General features: G+C 41.4%; 1 protein-coding gene across 1 annotated transcript in view; it reads right to left on the bottom strand.

Moving 5' to 3' along the window:
• Nucleotides 1-12,457: 12,457 nt before the first annotated feature.
• The window catches only part of SYN2 (synapsin II), a 206,058-nt gene continuing 200,806 nt past the window's right edge, over nt 12,458-17,709 (bottom strand). Inside the window, exons 12-13 of the mRNA XM_027583091.2 lie at nt 15,965-16,181; nt 12,458-13,398 (exon numbers count right to left, since the gene is read on the bottom strand). Of these exons, the coding sequence (XP_027438892.2) occupies nt 13,263-13,398; nt 15,965-16,181 (353 nt within the window). The 3' untranslated portion in view covers nt 12,458-13,262. The remainder of the gene's footprint in view (nt 13,399-15,964; nt 16,182-17,709) is intronic.

Raw genomic sequence — 17,709 nt, 5'->3', positions numbered from 1 at the left:
GTTTGTTAGGCAGTCACAGAACTTAACCTGATCCACTGGGATGGCTGTGGCTTTCTGTTGCAAGCTGCCTGAAGGAATTAGCTGAAGGGTGGAAATTCTTATCAAAAGAGATATATATGGATATGGAGGTGGATGAAAATGAGAGGGGTGGTGTTTCCTGGGGAACATTTATTTACACATGGTGTGGGGTCCCTGAAACAGCTCTCTGGTGTTCCTTCCTCCCCTTTCTCTCTCTCGGGTTATTTCCTTGATAAAGGTGGAAGACTAGGGAGTATGGACCATGAAACAAGAGAAGAAAAGATTCCTGAAAATATAGACCAGCACAAATGTGTGTGTGTGCATATGTGCACGTGTGTGACTATATCAATATACAAACAAGATAGAAAGCAAGTTTTCAAAGAGTGATAGGGTGTTGAAGAAGAAGGGTACATCAGACAGAATTAGTAATTGCATTATTTTCCCCACATGTTTACAATCAACAGGCTTTGAAGTCCAAGGAGATTTGTAGAAGGAAGAGTACCATTCAAGTGGGAGCCCAAAGCTCAGACACTCAGAAATCACTTGTAAAGAGGGATAGTCTCATGGGGCTGTTGTGGGAATCTAACAAAAAGATAGATGAGTTGGTGCTTCATAAACTGTAAAGGGTCTTTAAATTGCAAGGTGCTATATAAACTGTAAAATACTATACAAATGTAAGGGATGATGATTATGATTATTTGAGGAGGAAAACATTATTCTGAATGTAGTCTGTGGCTTGAGAATAGACAGTAATAAGGTTATTTTTTTACAAACAACAGAACTTCCCTGTTGAAATGCATCTTCTCTCTTTCAAAATCAATAACCTTGATGGGGCTTGACATTTATTTCAAAGAGAAACAATTCAAAACATATGAAACTCCTTTAATGGGATTAATTTCCTTTAGAACCAGTTTATAAACCACCCCAAATTATCTCATTAATTTATAGTCACATTTTGTTTTGAGCCTTACATGTTATCTAGCTTAACCATGAGAGTTGAATCCAAAAGAATTTTACATGTTTTTTTAAAATCAAAATTCACTCCTTAAAACAATAATTCTTAACCGTTTTTGTGTGTGTGTGTGTGTCGAGGACCTGCCAAAATGCACAATACCCAGAACTGTTTGCATGGGAATCTGTGTTTTCCCAGGTAAAGAACTCCTGATCTTCCACAAGTTACAGAAATTCAAATTTGAGGGTTACAGATCTAAGGACAATCATTTTTCTGAGCATAAGCAGCAGGCTTGTTGGAATAAATGTTTAGGCTCCCAAAGGAATTGTTTGAAGGAAACCACACCACTGTTGGAATGATCACATGGTATGAGTATCTAAAAATTAGCCCATTAGAGTCATATAGGGTTTGTGTTGTCATCTCCATAGCTCCAGTGGTTTTTGTTGTGCGTATGCGTGTGCGTGCCTGTGTGTGCACGCGTGCGTGCATGTATGCTCTTTGCTAGTGGGATGCTTAGGGTAGCAGCATTTGCTTCCCTAGGTGTCTACCCCCAGCTCAATTTAACCAACTTAATCTAAAAGAGCCATAGCCCTAGGAAAAAGCAACTAATGGGCTGAAATTGCCCTAGAGGCCCACCTGGTTACAGGAGAAGATGAAAGGCATGATTGGCATTTGTTTAGCTGCTCCTGGAGGAGTCCTGGCCAAGGGAGGATTTGGGGCTTCCACTGGTGTTCTCCTTATGAAACAGAGAGGATTTCTTGTGATCCTCTCACACACCAACCACTGTTAGGAACAGACTTTAGATGAATTAATTCATTTAACTATTTTTTTATTCAAGTATAATTAACATACAGTGTTAAATTAGTTTCAGATGTACAATATAATGATCCAACAATTCTATACATTTTTCACTGCCCATCAAGGTAAGTGTACTCTTAATTCCCTTTATTTATTTCATCTATCTTCCCAGCCACCTCCCCTTTGGCAACCACCAGTTTGTTCTCTGTATTTAAGAGTCTGTTTTTTTGTTTATTCCTTTTTTCTGTTTTTTTTTTTCATTTATTTTGTTTCTTAAATTCCACATATGAGTGAAATAATAGGTATTTATCTTTCTCTGACTTTTATTTCACTTAGCACTGTGCTCTGTAGGTCCATTCATGTTGTTGCAAATGGCAAGATTTTAATCTTTTTCTATGGCTGAATAATATTCTGTATTCTTCTTTTTTAAAAAAAGTTTAAAAATTTTTAAAATTTAAATTCAATTCAATTAACATATACTGTATTATTAGTTTCAAAGGTAGAATTCAGTGATTCATCAGTTGCATACAACACCCAGTGCTCATTACTTCAAGGGCCCTCCTTAATGCCCATCACCCAGTTACCCCATCCCCCCACCCACCTCCCCTCCAGAAACCCTCAGTTTGTTCCCTGGAGTTAGGAGTCTTTTACGGTTTGTCTCCCTCTCTGTTGTCCTCTTATTTTCCTTCCCTTCCCTTATGTCCACATATGGGCAAAATCACATGGTATTTATCTTTCTCTGACAGACTTATTTTGCTTAGCATAATATCCTCTAGTTTCATCCATATCACTGCAAATAACAAGATTTCATTCTTTTTGCTGGTTGTGGTATATACATTCCATTGTACGTATATACCACATCTTTATCTGTTCATCTATTGGTGGACATCTGGGCTCTTTCCATAGTTTGGCAATTATGGACATTGCTACTACAAATATTAGGGTGCATGTGCCCCTTTGAATAACTACATTTGTATCCTTTGGATAAATACCTAGTACTGCAATTACTCGGTCATATGGTAGCTCTATTTTTAATATTTTGAGGAACCTCCATATTATTTTCCAGAGTGGCCACACCAGTTTGCATTCCCACCAACAGCATAAGAGGGTTCCTCTTTCTCCACATCCTCACCAACATCTGTTGTTTCCTGAATTGTTAATTTTAGCCATTCTGACAGGTGTGAGGTGGTTTGTCATTGTGAAATTTTTATTTGTATTTCCCTGATGCTGAGTGATGTTGAGCATTTTTTTCATGTGTCTATTGGCCATTTATATGTCTACTTTGGAGAAATGTCTCTTCATGTCTTCTGCCCATTTCTTGACCAGGATTTTTGTTTTTTGGGTGTTGAGTTTGTTAAGTTCTATAGATTTTGGATACTAACCTTTTATCTGATAAGACATTTGCAAACATCTTCTCCCATTCTGTAGGTTGCCTTTTAGTTTTGTTGATAGTTTCTTTCACTGTGCAGAAGTTTTTTTATCTTGATGAAGTCCCTATAGTTCATTTTTGTTTTTGTTTCTCTTGCCTTTGAAGATGTGTCTAGCAAGAAGTTGCTGTGGTCAAGGTCAAAGAGGTTGCTGCCTGTGTTCTTCTCTAGAATTTTGATGGATTCCTGTCTCACATTTAGGTCTTTCATCCATTTTCAGTTTATTTTTGTGTATTGTATAAGAAAGCAGCCCAGTTTCATTCTTCTGCAGTGGCTATCTAATTTTCCCAACACCATTTGTTGAAGAGACTGTCTTTTTTCCATTAGATATTCTTTCCTGCTTTGTCAAAGATTAGTTGACCATAGAGTTGAAGGTCCATTTCTTGGTTCTCTATTCTTTTCCATTGATCTATGTGTCTGTTTTTATGCCAGTACCATCCTGTCTTGATGATTACAGCTTTGTAATACAGCTTGAAGTCCAGAACTGTGATGCCTCCAGCTTTGATTTTCTTTTTTAACATTCCTTTGGCTATTCTGGATCTTTTGTGGTTCCATACAAATTTTAGGATTGTTTGTTCCAGCTCTGTGAAAAATGTTGATGGTATTTTGATAGGGATTGCTTTGAATATGTAGATTGCTTTGGGTAGCATAGACATTTTAACACTATTTGTTCTTCCAATCCATGAGCATGGAATGTTTTTCCATTTCTTTGTGTCTTCCTCAATTTCTTTCCTAAGTTTTCTATAGTTTTCCTTTACCTCTTTGACTAGGTTTATTCCTAAGTATCTTATGGGTTTTGGTGCAATTGTAAATGGAATAAATTCCTTGATTTCTCTTTCTTCCGCCTCATTGTTAGTATATAGAAATGCAACTGACTTCTGTGCATTGATTTGATATCCTGCCACTTTGCTGAATTCCTTTATGAGTTCTAGCAATTTTGGGGTGGAGTCTTTTGGGTTTTCTATATAGAGTATCATGTCATCTGCGAAGAGTGAGAGTTTGACTTCTTCTTTGCTAATTTGGATATCTTTTATCTTTTTTTTGCTGTCTGATTGCTGAGGCTAGGACTTCCAGATTTCGTTGAATCAGAGTGGTGATACTGGACATCCCTGTCATGTTCCTGACCTTAGGGGAAAAGCTCTCAGTTTTTCCCCATTGAGAATGATATTCATTATGGGTTTTTCATAGGTGGCTTTTATGATATTGAGGTATGTTCCCTCTATCCCTACACTGTGAAGAGTTTTAATCGAGAAAGTCTGCTGTACTTTGTCAAATGCTTTTTCTGCATCTCTTGAGAAGATCATATGTTTCTTGTCCTTACTTTTATTAATGTAGTATATCACATTGATTGATTTGCAGATGTTGAACCACCCTTGCAGCCCAGGAAAAAAATCCCACTTGGTTGTGGTAAATAACCCTTTTAATATACTCTTGGATCCTATTAGCTAGTAACTTGGTGAGAATTTTTGCATCCATGTTCATCAGGGATATTGGTCTGTAACTCTCCTTTTGGTGGGTTCTTTATCTAGTTTTGGGATCAAGGTAATGTTGGCCTCATAGAATGAGTTTGGAAGTTTTCCTTCCATTTCTATTTTTTGAAACAGCTTCAGAAGAATAGGTATTAATTCTTCCTTAAATGTTTGGTAGAATTCTGCTGGGAAGCCATCTGGCCCTTGACTCTTGTTTGTTGGGAGATTTAAAAAAAATTTTTTTAAAGATTTAATTTATTTATTGAGAGAAAGTGAGAGTGAGAGCAAGAGCAAGAGAGAGCACAGGCAGAGAGGAAGAAACAGATTCCCCGCTGAGCAAGGAGCTTGATGTGGGGCTTGATCTCAGGACCCTGAGATCATGACCTGAGCTGAAGGCAGACGCTTAACCGACTGAGCCACCCAGCACCCCTGTTAGGAGATACTTGATTACTGATTCCATTTCCTTGCTGGTTATGGGTCTGTTCAGGTTTTCTGTTTCTTCCTGTTTCAGTTTTGGTAGTTTATATGTTTCTAGGAAAGCATCCATTTCTTCCAGACTGTAATTTGTTGGTATGTGACTTCTCATAATATTCTCTTATAATTGTTTCTGTTTATTCAATGTTGGTTGTGATCTCTCTTCTTTCATTCATGATTTTATTTATTTGGGTCCTTTCTCTTTTTCTTTTTGATAAGTCTGGCTAGGGGCTTATTGATCTTATTAATTCTTTCAAAGAACAAGCTCCTAGTTTTGTTGATCTGTTCTGTTTTTTTTATTTCTATAACATTGATTTCTGCTCTAATCTTTATTATTTCTCTTCTCCTGCTGGGTTTAGGCTTTATTTCGTGTTCTTTTTCCAGCTCCTTTAGTTGTAAGGTTAGGTTGTGTATTTGAGACTTTTCTTCTTTCTTGAGAAAGGCCTGTATTGCTATATACTGCCCTCTTAGGACTACCTTTGCTGCATCCTAAAGATTCTGAACTGTTGTGTTTTCATTTTCATTTGCTTCCATGTATCTTTTAAGTTCTTTAATTTCCCAGTTGACCCATTCATTCTTTAGTAGGATGCTCTTTAACCTCCATGTTTCTGTGGTCCTTCCAATTTTTTTCTTGTAGTTGACTTCAAGTTTTAAAGCATTGTGGTCTGAAAATATGCATGGAATAATCTCAGTGTTTTTGTACTGGTTGAGACCTGATTTGTGACCCAGTATATGATCTATTCTGGAGAATGATTCGTGTGCACTTGAGAAGAATGTGTATAGTATCAATGTGTTTCTTTAATTTTGTTATTAATTGGCTTATATATTTGGCTGCTCCCAAGTTAAAGGCATAAATATTTACAATTGTTAGATCTTCTTGTTGGGTAGACACTTTTATTATGATATAGTGTCCTTCTTCATCTTTTATTACAGTCTTCGGTTTAAAATTGAGTTTGTCTGATACAAGGATAGCTACTCCAGCTTTCTTTTGGTGTCCATTAGAATGATAAATGGTTCTCCACCCCCTCACTTTCAATCTGGACATGTCTTTGTGTCTAAAAATCATCTCTTGTAAGCAGCATATCAATGGGTCTTGTCTTTTTATCCATTCTGATACCCTATGTCTTTTGATTGGAGCATTTAGTCCATTTACATTCAAGGTAATTATTGAAAGATATGAAATTAGTGCCATTTTATTACCTTTGTAAAGTTGCTGTTCCTTTCTGGTCTTTGTTTCTTTTGGGCTCTCTCTCTGTTCAAAGCATCCCCTTTAATATTTCTTGCAGGGCTGGTTTAGGTGGCTCAGTCGTTAAGCGTCTGCCTTTGGCTCAGGTCATGATCCCAGGGTCCTGGGATCCAGCCCCATATTGGGCTCCCTGCTCGGCAGGAAGCCTGCTTCTCCCTCTCCCCACTCCCCCTGCTTGTGTTCCCTCTCTCGCTGTGTCTCTCTCTGTCAAATAAAATAAAATCTTTAAAAAAAAATCTTTTAGTTTTTGTCCTGGAAACTCTTTATTTCTCCTACTCTGAATGACAGCCTTGCTGGATAAAGTATTTTTGGCTGCATATTTTCCCCATTCAGCATGTTGAATATATCATGCCAGTCCTTTCTGGCCTGACAGGTCTCTGTGGACAGGATTGCTGCTAGCCTTATGTTCTACCCTTGTAGGTTAAGGACCTCTTGTCCTGAGCTGCTTTCAGGAATTTATCTTTGAAATTTGCAAGTTTCACTAATATGTGTAGAGGAGTTGACATATTTTTATTAATTTTGAGGGGGTGGTTCTCTGTGCCTGCTGGACTTGAATGTTTCCTTCCCCAGATTAGAAGAATTGGTTCAAATAAACCTCTGTCCCTCTCTCCTGCTCTTCAACTTCTGGGATCCCTATTATCTGGATATTATTTTACTTTATGGAATCACTGAGTTCTGAAGTCTCCCTTCATGACCCATTAGTTGTCTTTATCTCTTCTTTTCAGCTTCCTCATTTCCCATCATTTTGTCTTCTATATCACTGACTCTCTTCTGCCTCATTACCCTCGCTGTTAAAGCCTCCATTTGTGACTGCATCTCAGTAATAGCATTTTAATTTTAGCCTGATTTGATTTTAGTTCTCCTATTTCTACAGTAAGGGATTCTCTAGTGTCCTCTATGCTTTTTTTCAAGCCCAGCTAGTATCTTTATAATCGTTTTTTATAAATTCTAATTCAGATATTTTACTTATATCCCTATTGATTAAATCCCTGGCAGGGAGTATTACCTCCTGTTCTTTCTTTTGGGGTGAATTTCTCCATCTAATCTAATCATTTTGTTCAGAAAAGAAAGGAGGAGGAAATGAAAAAAAGAGAGGAAAAAAACAGCAAAAACAGCAACAATTTCAAGAAACAAAAATTTCAAGAAGTGTTTCTGATGCATATTGTGTACACCCTTCTGTTGTGTTTTGGCTGCTCTCTCCCACTGGACCTTCCTCTACAGAGTTCCTCCTTACCTGTAGTGCAGAGTGTTTGGATCTTTAAATAGGTGTGCTTTGATCTGTTTGTCAAAATAAGCCTCGCATCTGCCATGTTCTCTTTCTCCAACTGTGCAGATTGTTTCCCTAATCCTCAGATTGTCTTCCTTGTTGTTCAAAATAGTTGAATGTTGATCTAGCTTTTGGAGATCAGGATTATCCAAGAGAAGCACTTCTGACATGAAGGAGAATTCTGGAGAGCAAGGACTGAGGCAAGAAGAAATTTTCTTCCTCTATTCATATGTTGTCACTGTGGCCTGAGGCAGAGGACAGAGACCTGCACAGGCGATGCTTAGTGGTACAGACCACTAGAACTTAGCGATAAGCCAAGCACCTGCCAATCGGATCTTCTGCATCTTTTCCATCTTCTTTATGCATCAATGGATGCTTGGGTTGTTTCCTTATCTTGGCTGTTGTAAACACTGCTGCAATAAACATAGGGGTGCATATATCTTTTCAAATTAGTGTTTTAATTCTTTGGGTAAATACCCAGTAGTGGAATTATTGGATCATAAGGTAGCTCTATTTTTAATTTTTGAGGAACCTCTATACTGTTTTCCATAATCGCTATACCAGTTTGCATTTCCACAAACAGTGCATGAGGGTTCCCTTTTCTCCAGATCCTTGCCAATACTTGTTATTTCTTGTGTTTTTGATTTTAGCAAATCTGACAGGTGTAAAGTGATATTTCATTGTGTTTTAATTTGCAATCCCCTGATAATTAGTGATGTTGAGCGTCTCCTCATGTGTTTTGGCCATTTGCATGTCTTCTTTGGAAAAATGTCTATTCAGATCCTCTGCCCAGTTTTTAATTGGATTATTTGTGTGTGTGTGTGTGTGTGTGTGTGTGTGTGTGTGTGTGTGTTGTGTAAGTTCTTTACATATTCTGTATATTAATCCCTTATGGGGTATATCATTTGCAAATATCTTCTCCCATTCAGTAGGTTGCCTTTTTATTTTGTTGATGGTTTCCTTTGCTGTGTGGAAGCCTTTTATTTTGGTGTAGTCCCATTTGTTTAATTTTGCTTTTGTTTCATTTCCCTTGACAGAGGAGACATATCTAGAAAAATATTTCAATAGCTGATGTCAAAGAAATTACTGTTTTCTTCTAAGAATTTTATGGTTTCAGATCTCATGTTTAAGCCTTTAATCCATTTTGAGTTTATTTTTATGTATGGTGTAAGAAAGTGATGTAGTTTCATTCTTTTGCAGGTAGCTGTCCAGTTTTCCCAACACCACTTACTGAAGAGGCTTAGCTCATTTAATTCTTAAAATAATCTCCTCAGCAAGGTACTATTGTTCTCATTTCATAGATGAGAAAATTGAGACACAGAAAAGCTATAATCAAAGACAACTAACTAATAACTAGCAAAGTCAAGATTTAAACTCAGATTTGATTCCAGGCTCTTCCTATAGCCCAACACTGTCTCTTCCCATTTCTTTCCTGGCTTCTGAAATGCTCCATAAGCCTCTCCTTCCCTGGAGGGCTCTTGGAAGTGAAACCCATTCATTTATCTCCTGAAGGACAGTGTCTTGAACGGCCCATCAAACACCTAGGACTGAGACTCATTTACTGTTATTACTAACTTCCTTCACGACCTTGGCCAGCTCCTTAAGTTGCCGGGGGCCTCAGTTTTCTCAACTGTAAAATGAGAAGACAGAACTAGATGAAACCTCCAGCTGTAAAATTCAGTGACTGCATTCTGTGTGCTCACCCTATTTCCCCAATGGGCATGTCTCCTCATTCTGTGGGCTGCTCACAACTCACTAGTAGGCTGCCCCCTTCTCTGACCACCCAAGCTGGAAGTATGTTCCACTCCCACAACACCTACTGCTTTGACTCTTTTTTTGGCTCATCTTATGCATTCTCCTTCCATACCTTATCTGAATTTAACTAAATTCCTCAAATATTTTTATTTCTTTTTTTAAAAAGATTTTATTTATTTATTTGAGAGAGAGAGAGAGAAAGAAAGAGCACATGACAGGGCCAGGGGCAGAGGGAGAAGTAGACTCCCCGCTGAGCAGGGAGCCAGGCATGGGGCTTGATACCAGGACCCTGGGATCATGACCTGAGTTGAAGGCATACACTTAACGGACTGAACCACCCAGGTGCCCAGATTTTTGTTTATTTCTTTAACTTCTATATAGTATTCCAATTTATAAGTAAACCACAATTTATGTTCTAATTCCCTCACGAGAGATGGTTGGTTGTTTCCATTTTTCACAAATGGTGCTGCGACTAATATTCTTTTACTTGCCTTCTTGAGTACATGTGAAAGAGATTCTCTAGAGAGAATGTCTAGAAATGGAATTACTGAGTCATAGGGTTTGTGCATTAGATATTGCCAAATTGTTACCCAAAGTGGTAGTACCAACATATGTTTCCACTTGCAGTGTGTAAGCGTTCTATCTCCCATAGCCTTACCAATACCTATCAAGCTTAATTTTTTTTTTTCCAAACTAACATTTTGACTGCGTATGTCTCACAGCACTGACCACTTTCTTCTTTATATTTGTATATATGCTACCTCCCCTACTGGACAGTAAACTTTATGAGGGCAGAATCTTGCTTAACTCATTTTTATATTCTTCCCACAAAATTTATTGAGCTTAATAAGTATACAATAAAGAGTTATGAACAAAAAAATAAGAATTAATTAATTAATCTTGACCCAAGGAGATGGGGAGTTCCATGGGGCAGGGATGAGGTGTTTTATCTCTATTAATCTGGTGTAAAGATATGGGTAGGGAATCCCCATCAGCTGCCTAGAGGGCTGCAGGGTGGTCACAACTAGCCTACAGACTGAAGGTTTCAAGATTTATAGTGGACTATCACCAACCCTGGGAGATCCCAGGTTTAGATAATTTTTTTAATCATGATATTCATTAAATATTTATTGATTGATGTGAGTGGAAAATTTCCCAGTCTCTGGGGCAAGCTTTATTATGTACCAAGAGGGGTGTTTCTAAATGGAACTCCCCCACCTCTGGCCCCACCCCATCACTAAGGGTTGAGTAGAATCCATGTGTCCTTTGGACTAGGGTGTTACATGACCTATGGTAAATGCCTCCCCTTTTTGTCACCCTAGCAGTTCCTGGCTGACTCATTTTCTAAATAAGCCATTTGTGGTTTTTGGTCTGACATTACATGTGGAAGAATGAGTAATTTTTTAAGAACCAGACTATATTCAATCAGAATAAGATACACTGTGTATGTTACTCATGGTTCTAGGACAAGGGGTCAACACTGCTACAAGTTCTCTCACCTTCTCCCACTGCTCCTCCCTTCCTGGGACCAATGGATAGAGAGAAGGTAAAGGAAGGAGGAAGATATGGGGATGAAGAATTTTTGTGTATATCTCTTATTTTGCTTTTACATTATGTACAATTTAATAAAATTATATGTTGTTTCCTTTGCTAGATTAAATAAAAAATAATATAGCAAAGTTGTCAAAGCCATGAGTTATGCTGCTATACTATTTGGGTTCAAACCCCAGCTCCACTGCATGCCAGCTGGGTGAATTTAAGCAAGTTATTGAATCTTGATGTGCCTCCATTTCTTCATTTATAAAACAGTACTAGTACTTATAATACAGGATTCTTGGTATATTCCTGGTATATATATTCTTGATATAACATATATCAATGAACTGATATATGTTAAGTGCTTAGAATGGTGCCTGAAATTTGGTAAGCACTATGAAACTGTTAGTAAACATTTTTTGACTCCATCACAATGTTTATGCTCATAGTAAGTGCTCAATAAATGCTTTTTGATGAAATGAATGCATTCTACTAAACATTTCTATAATCGGGGGGACAGAAGTGACCACAAGTGGCAGACTCTTGGGTGGAAATAGAAGAAACCCTGAAGATCAATTCCCTAGAGCATAAGGAGTTCCCTGTCCCTCACTTCTTTGTTTGGCTTAATAGTTCCTTCCCTAGTTATGTGTGTTGTTGAGGGAGGGGCTGCCACTCCCTCCACCCCTGGAGCCACTCAATGGGAAGTTCTACTTCCTGTTTTTTAAGTGTAAGAAGGAGGTAGAGTTCTGGATCCTTGAACCCTGAAATCATGGACTGAGTTAGAAAGGAGACCCTGGTGCCAGAGAACTTCACACTCTGGCCTCTCAGCATCTATTGCTTGTGCGGAGGGTTAGCAAGATAGTGGCATTTGGCTGAGTGCTATTTTGTTGAGTTTGGATGGGTATGTGTTGAAAATTATATAGATATAACGTTAATACACTGGTTTCCATTTATTAGTGCAGATGTGGTGCTTATCTTCATAGGACTTGTGGTCTTCAGGAACCTACTCTTGTGTGAGCTGTGAAGAAGCCGGAGTGAAGTCCCTCAGAGCCCACTCTCAATCGCAGACCTCTTTAGGATGCCTGAGGCCAGGCTTGTGGGACACCACTCATCAGAGCGGGTCGGTACAGCCTCATTGGCACCCCCATGTGGCTTTAGCTGAGGAGCTTGATGGACCAGACAGGTAGGTCTAACTTGGCTGCCACAGGAACAAGGGTGCTATGCTTACTAGAAAGGCTACAAATTCACTAAAATTGGTAGAAATGCTAGTTACCAAAGGAACTTCAGTTGTCTTGCAGGGATATTCACCAGATGTCAGGAGGCCCAGTATAAGTGACATCTAAAGGATAGCCATACTCTCAACCACTTGCAAATTGCCACTCACACATAAATACATTCACAAACATACTGGCACAAACAGCTTCACTCTCCTAGACATTTCCCTTCCCTACACTTGCAAGCACATACGTATGCCTCACATATACTCTCTCAGCCAAAAGGGTGGCCTAGGGGAGACCTCATGGCTGAATCAAATGCTGGTTAATGCTGCTGCTTTTATTACACCAAAGGTCTTAACATTTATTTGGAGATGAACACAAAACTTGGTATACTGCTGTTACAGTGGCATGCATTCCCTACAGTGCAGCTTCGGAGCTCAAGATCACTGCAGCACGCACATAAGAACTGCTCTCCGGAGGAGAGAAAAGGTGGGGTGGGGGGTACTGCAGATCCTTGTTCTCTCCAGTATCAACAGACTAGAGGTACTTTACCATGATAGTGGTTGAGGAATCTCTTGTGTTGGGCAGGTGTGTTTTAAACAGCTAAACAGGTATGACAAGGGATCCAAGTGTGGGTAGGTTCCTAACACTTACAGCCAAGAGCATTTTTGGGTAAGTATATGCTCCCCAACCAGGCAGCACTGACTAAAGCGGGGGCATGCTTAGCTCTGCTTCTGAGCTAGGTTAAGCTACCAAGAGTCCTCAGTGAAGGGAATCCTGGTTTCATGAAGAAGAATAAGACATGAGGACACTGTCACAATAAGGCCACTACACTCACAGCAAACAATAACCTCAGAGGAAACTCTCAGGACTACAGGAAAGCAGCTCTATTCTCTCTGTCAGGTGCCCCTTGCTGGTTAGGCACTTGCCCTGAGACTTTCACATGGTCTTTTCTGAGCTGCACAATATCACTTAGCACAGCGGAACAGAGGAAGGGACCACACACGTCAAGGTCATGGGACATCACCAAGTGTGGCTGACTATTGGCAAATGTTTCAGATGCCTTTCCCGGTTGGGCTAGGCACCCTCGTGTATCTGGAGAGCTAATCTGAAAAGAGGCTGGCAAAGGACTTCCTCAAGCTCCGGATGGTCTCCGCTTTGGCTTCATCCTCATTGGCTGAAGACCGGAAGAAGGAGGACTCAGAGAAGCTGAAGGCATTTGTCAGGGACTGCGACTTGCTTGAAGATAAAAACCAGAGAGAACGTGAGAGGGGGTGTTCCCACTGAGGCAGGGAAAGACGGTGACATGAGGATACACAACCAAACCCCCACTCCCACCCCAGGGAGACCAGGGTCATGGAGGAGAAAGCCAGCAGTGGAGTACTGCCAAGACCCGGGGAGGCCCCTGTGCTATTATCCTCACCTTCAGTGCTGCTAATACAGGAAAGGATGGGGGCAGTGTGGGAGAGAGGGAGAAGGGGGAAAAGAGAAGGAAAAGAGGGAGAAGGGGAAAAAAGAGAAAAGGGAAAGAGGGAGGAGTGACTCAAAGGCTGTTTCTTATACTTAACGCTAAAGGGCCCACAGGCTACATTTCAGAGGTCCCAACTTGGTAAATACTAATCTAGGAATCTCACACCCTTCCCTTCTGATGAAATATAGCAACCAGGGGACCACAGACTCTTTGCACTCTCTTTTCCATCAACTGTCAAGTGGTAAAGCCAGCATCAGAAGACCTGGGTCAAAGTCTTGGATCTGCCCTTCACTCATTCTTGGGCTTCTCTGGGACTTGGTTTCTCATTTGTGATGTGCAGATGTTTGGTAAAATGCCCTCCAGGCCTTTTCAGGTCTTTATACTGGGCTCTTTTTCTCTGATTCCAAATAAACTTGGAATAAACCAAGGCCTCAAGTTACCCGCTCTTAAAATGGACATGACCATTCTTTGTAGCCTTCCTCAGAGGAGCCCTAATATGAGGTTTATGCAGTTCAGGGTATCCAGGGGCAGAAGAGATACATATCTGGTGCACACAAGGACATTAGGCAGTTTTCTAATTAAAAACCCAAATCACATACATTTTAGGAACCAATCTCTCCCCTGAGAGACGGGATTCAGAGAGAAAAACTGTGAAGGCAAGAAGGTCGACGGGAGGCCAAGCCCAGTCCTTGAGAAGAGAATACGAGGTCTGGCATATCCAGTGGTCTGCCATATCTCCTTGACTTTCACTGTGTCTCTTTCCTGATGGTTTCTGGCTGTAGAACTTTTCTCCTGATGTCTTAGGGCTCCCAGCCCTTCCCTACATTCAGGGTGCAGCCCCCGAAACTCCCTTCTACAGGAGTGTGAGCAGTTTATCTCCTGCAGTGATGACTGAACAGATGCCCTATCTTCCATTAGGGTTGGCGATGGGCCCCAACATGCTGGCCTTTGGGAGGCAGGGCCCCCTCTGCATGCACAGCCAGGGGCACCAGGTATAAGCCTCCTGCTTGTTATCAGATGATGGCTCTATTCAACAACTTCAGCCCAAAGGCAATGGCAACCCAAAGATCTGCTCTCAGACTGGGGCCAGAGGTGGCTAATGAGAAGGCAGGAGAGATTTTAAAAGTCAGCATGCAGAAAACAATTGGATTGAGGGGAAGTTATGGGTCAGGTGAGATGTGAAATGTGCCACTGGCCAGAGCTGGGGAGCAGGACTGGGTGATGCCCCTCCAGTCACGAGGGCTGGAAGACCCAGAGAAAGTGGTCATCTGGACTACCTGAGCCTGAATCTTGACTCTGCCACTAACTAGCGGAGTAGTTTTGAGAAAGAAAATTAATCAAATCTCTCTGAGCAGTTTACTCATCTATGCAATGACTAGACCATGTCTAAGTGGCCTCCTTTTCTCCCTCCCTGAAGATTCCCATCACCTCACTCTGAAAGCACTGATGGGTCCCTCCCATCCCTGCAAGGCTACAGCTGTCTCTGCTGATAGTGATGACAGAGGTCTGTTTGGGGATGGTGCAAAGAGGCAGCTCTAGTTCTAGAGGAGAGGGTAGAACTGACCACCATCCACACCCAGGTGCATCCCAAGTACAGCTTTACTGTTTTTCAGGGGCCCTCAGTTCTTTCTCTGAAGCAGGACAGTGTGATGGGGGCTTCTAGAGAGGGAGTGAGGAAGCCCAAGAAGAGGGAGTGAGGAAGCCCAATAAGATGGAGTTCCTCAGGGTATCTATCTGGACCCTCTCTGTGGACCACACCAGAAACCAACCTCCTTCTGACAAAGCTGAAGGTAAGAAGTTGAAATGGATTTAACTACTTCCCCTTTTGCTTCTGGGCAGCCTTGCTGATTGCACACCCTAACTGTGAGTCAGAGGCAGGAAAGAGGATTTTTTATTTTTTTAAATTTTGAGAGGGAGAAACACACATACGCACACAGAGAAAAGGAATGGAAAAAAGAGTGGGAGACAGGATTAAAAAAAACAAAACCCTAAGCTAATATAAGAATAGGAAAGGGGCAGTGACTCTGCCTTATTGGCATTCCCCAGGAAGAAAGGGGAGGGTTTGAGCTTCTAGCTAGACCTTAGACTTTCACTTCCTTCTTTTCTACCTTCCCCAATCAACCCCCAACCATGCCCCCAACCAAAAAAAAAAAAAAAATATATATATATATATAATAATAATAACAACCCAAAACCAAAACCCAAAAAAAGTCCCACAACAATATCTGTAGAAGAAAGCCTGATTGAAGGTGCTTTCTAGCAGCTCTGGAGCCTAAGGTCTGTGAGGAGGGGCAGGAAGAGGGGAGGGGAAGGAGCTGCTGAGTTGTCTCTTACTTGAGCTGTGGGTGAGGCTGGGGCTTCTGTGGTGGAGCGGCCGGGGGTGGCTGGGCCTCTGCCAGGGAGCTGCTGCTGGAGGGTGCATCTCCGTGGGTGGTGGAGGAAGAGGAGGAGGAGGAAGAGGAGGAAGGTGGCAGTGATGGTCCAGGGGGAGGCCGACGTGGAGGCATCACCTTGCCTGGGGGTTGCATTCCTTGGGGTTGCCCAGGGCCCCCTAGGTTCAGTACAAGAAAAACTTCATAATTTAACCGTATCAAAGGGTTTTCTTATTAGAATCTACGTCTTAAAGGATGAGATTAGTTAATCACCAAAAGGATAAGCTCTATTACAAGAAGCCACCCGAGGCTCTGTCGGGCTCCAGAGCCAGCCCCTGGTTTCCCTCATACAACTGCCACTACTTGCACCTCCTCAGAGACACAGCACCTCAGGCACAGCAGACGTCAGGAGGACAAGGAAGAAACCATGGGATGAGGGGCCCTGATCAGAAGCAAGCTCTTTTACAGAAGGCCCCCCCCAGACCAGAGGGACCCCACTCCTCTTCCCCAGAGGTTCCTCAGGTAGAGGGCAACGTGCCCCACGGTTTACTAGGAGGTCTCAGGTTCTACACTGTAGATGCAGTACAAGGCAGTACAGAGCATAGGTCTGGCAATCAGAAAGTCAAGACACAGTCCATCAGTGACTCCCTGAGCAAGTCAGAGAACTTCTCTGGGCCTTGATGTTTACAACCATAAAACTATGAAAAAGTAATCCTTAGTCTTAGTTGTCTTTCAAGAAGGTAGTGTTTCAAAGATGTTAATGGACAAGAAAGTTCTTCAAAAAGTATTGTGTGCTTTATGGTCATTAATGATCACAGACTTGCATTGTTTTTACAGAACTGGGCCCTGTCCAGCTCCTGACCTGCACGTGTCTGACTGCCAAGCCCCGCCCCACCAGAGCTTCATTTTAACATTAACTCAAGCAGATGACTAGGGGGAATATTCTGTTTCCATGTGCTCTTTTGCCTCTTAGTACCATCCTCAGGGGTCTCCTCTCCCTCCCCCGTGTGTGTGGTGAAATTCTCCAGAAACCCAAGCCCTATTCTCCCCTGGGAATGTTGTGGGCACCATCCCACAAAGAAGCAGCCTCCCACCTCCACCCCCACCCCCAAAAGGACCAGGATACCATTCTCTCAGCATGAGACAGAAAACCATCCGGTGGCCTGGAGGGGCAAAAGGCCATCCTTCCTCTGGGGGTTGTCAGGCAGTAAGTGTGATACCTGATTGCTCAGATTTTGCTAAGGGGCGGGGGTTCCTTAGTCATCTTTTGACTTAATAGATGTCCTCATCAGTGCATACTGACTGTTGGAACGATGCATAATTGGCCCGAGAGATCCAATTTCTCAAGTCTCACTCCCGGCGTCCACATTCATGGACCAGCTGGAAGGAGTAGGCTTATAGAAACTCAAAAGCAGCTAAGAGTTGTGTTGTAACTTAGTATCTTAGAAACACCAGAATACCTATACCCTCTGGAGAGGCAGAATTATCCATCTACACCACTGTGCACCCATGATTATCAGCCCATCTCCCTACTACATGGCATGGACTCCACCGTATCAATTACCAATGAATACCAGAGTTAGTTTTACATAAATAAATACACAAATGGAATTTTGGATTGAAAACTTGAAGTTCAAAGTTCAAATCAGATAACCAGTGAAGATGAAGATGACAGATCAGCATATTTCACGTTAGCCAGTTTTTGCC

Source organism: Zalophus californianus, chromosome 1 (assembly GCF_009762305.2).
Source record: "Zalophus californianus isolate mZalCal1 chromosome 1, mZalCal1.pri.v2, whole genome shotgun sequence".
Lineage (NCBI taxonomy): Eukaryota > Metazoa > Chordata > Mammalia > Carnivora > Otariidae > Zalophus > Zalophus californianus.
This window is presented reverse-complemented; position numbering and strand designations above follow the sequence as displayed.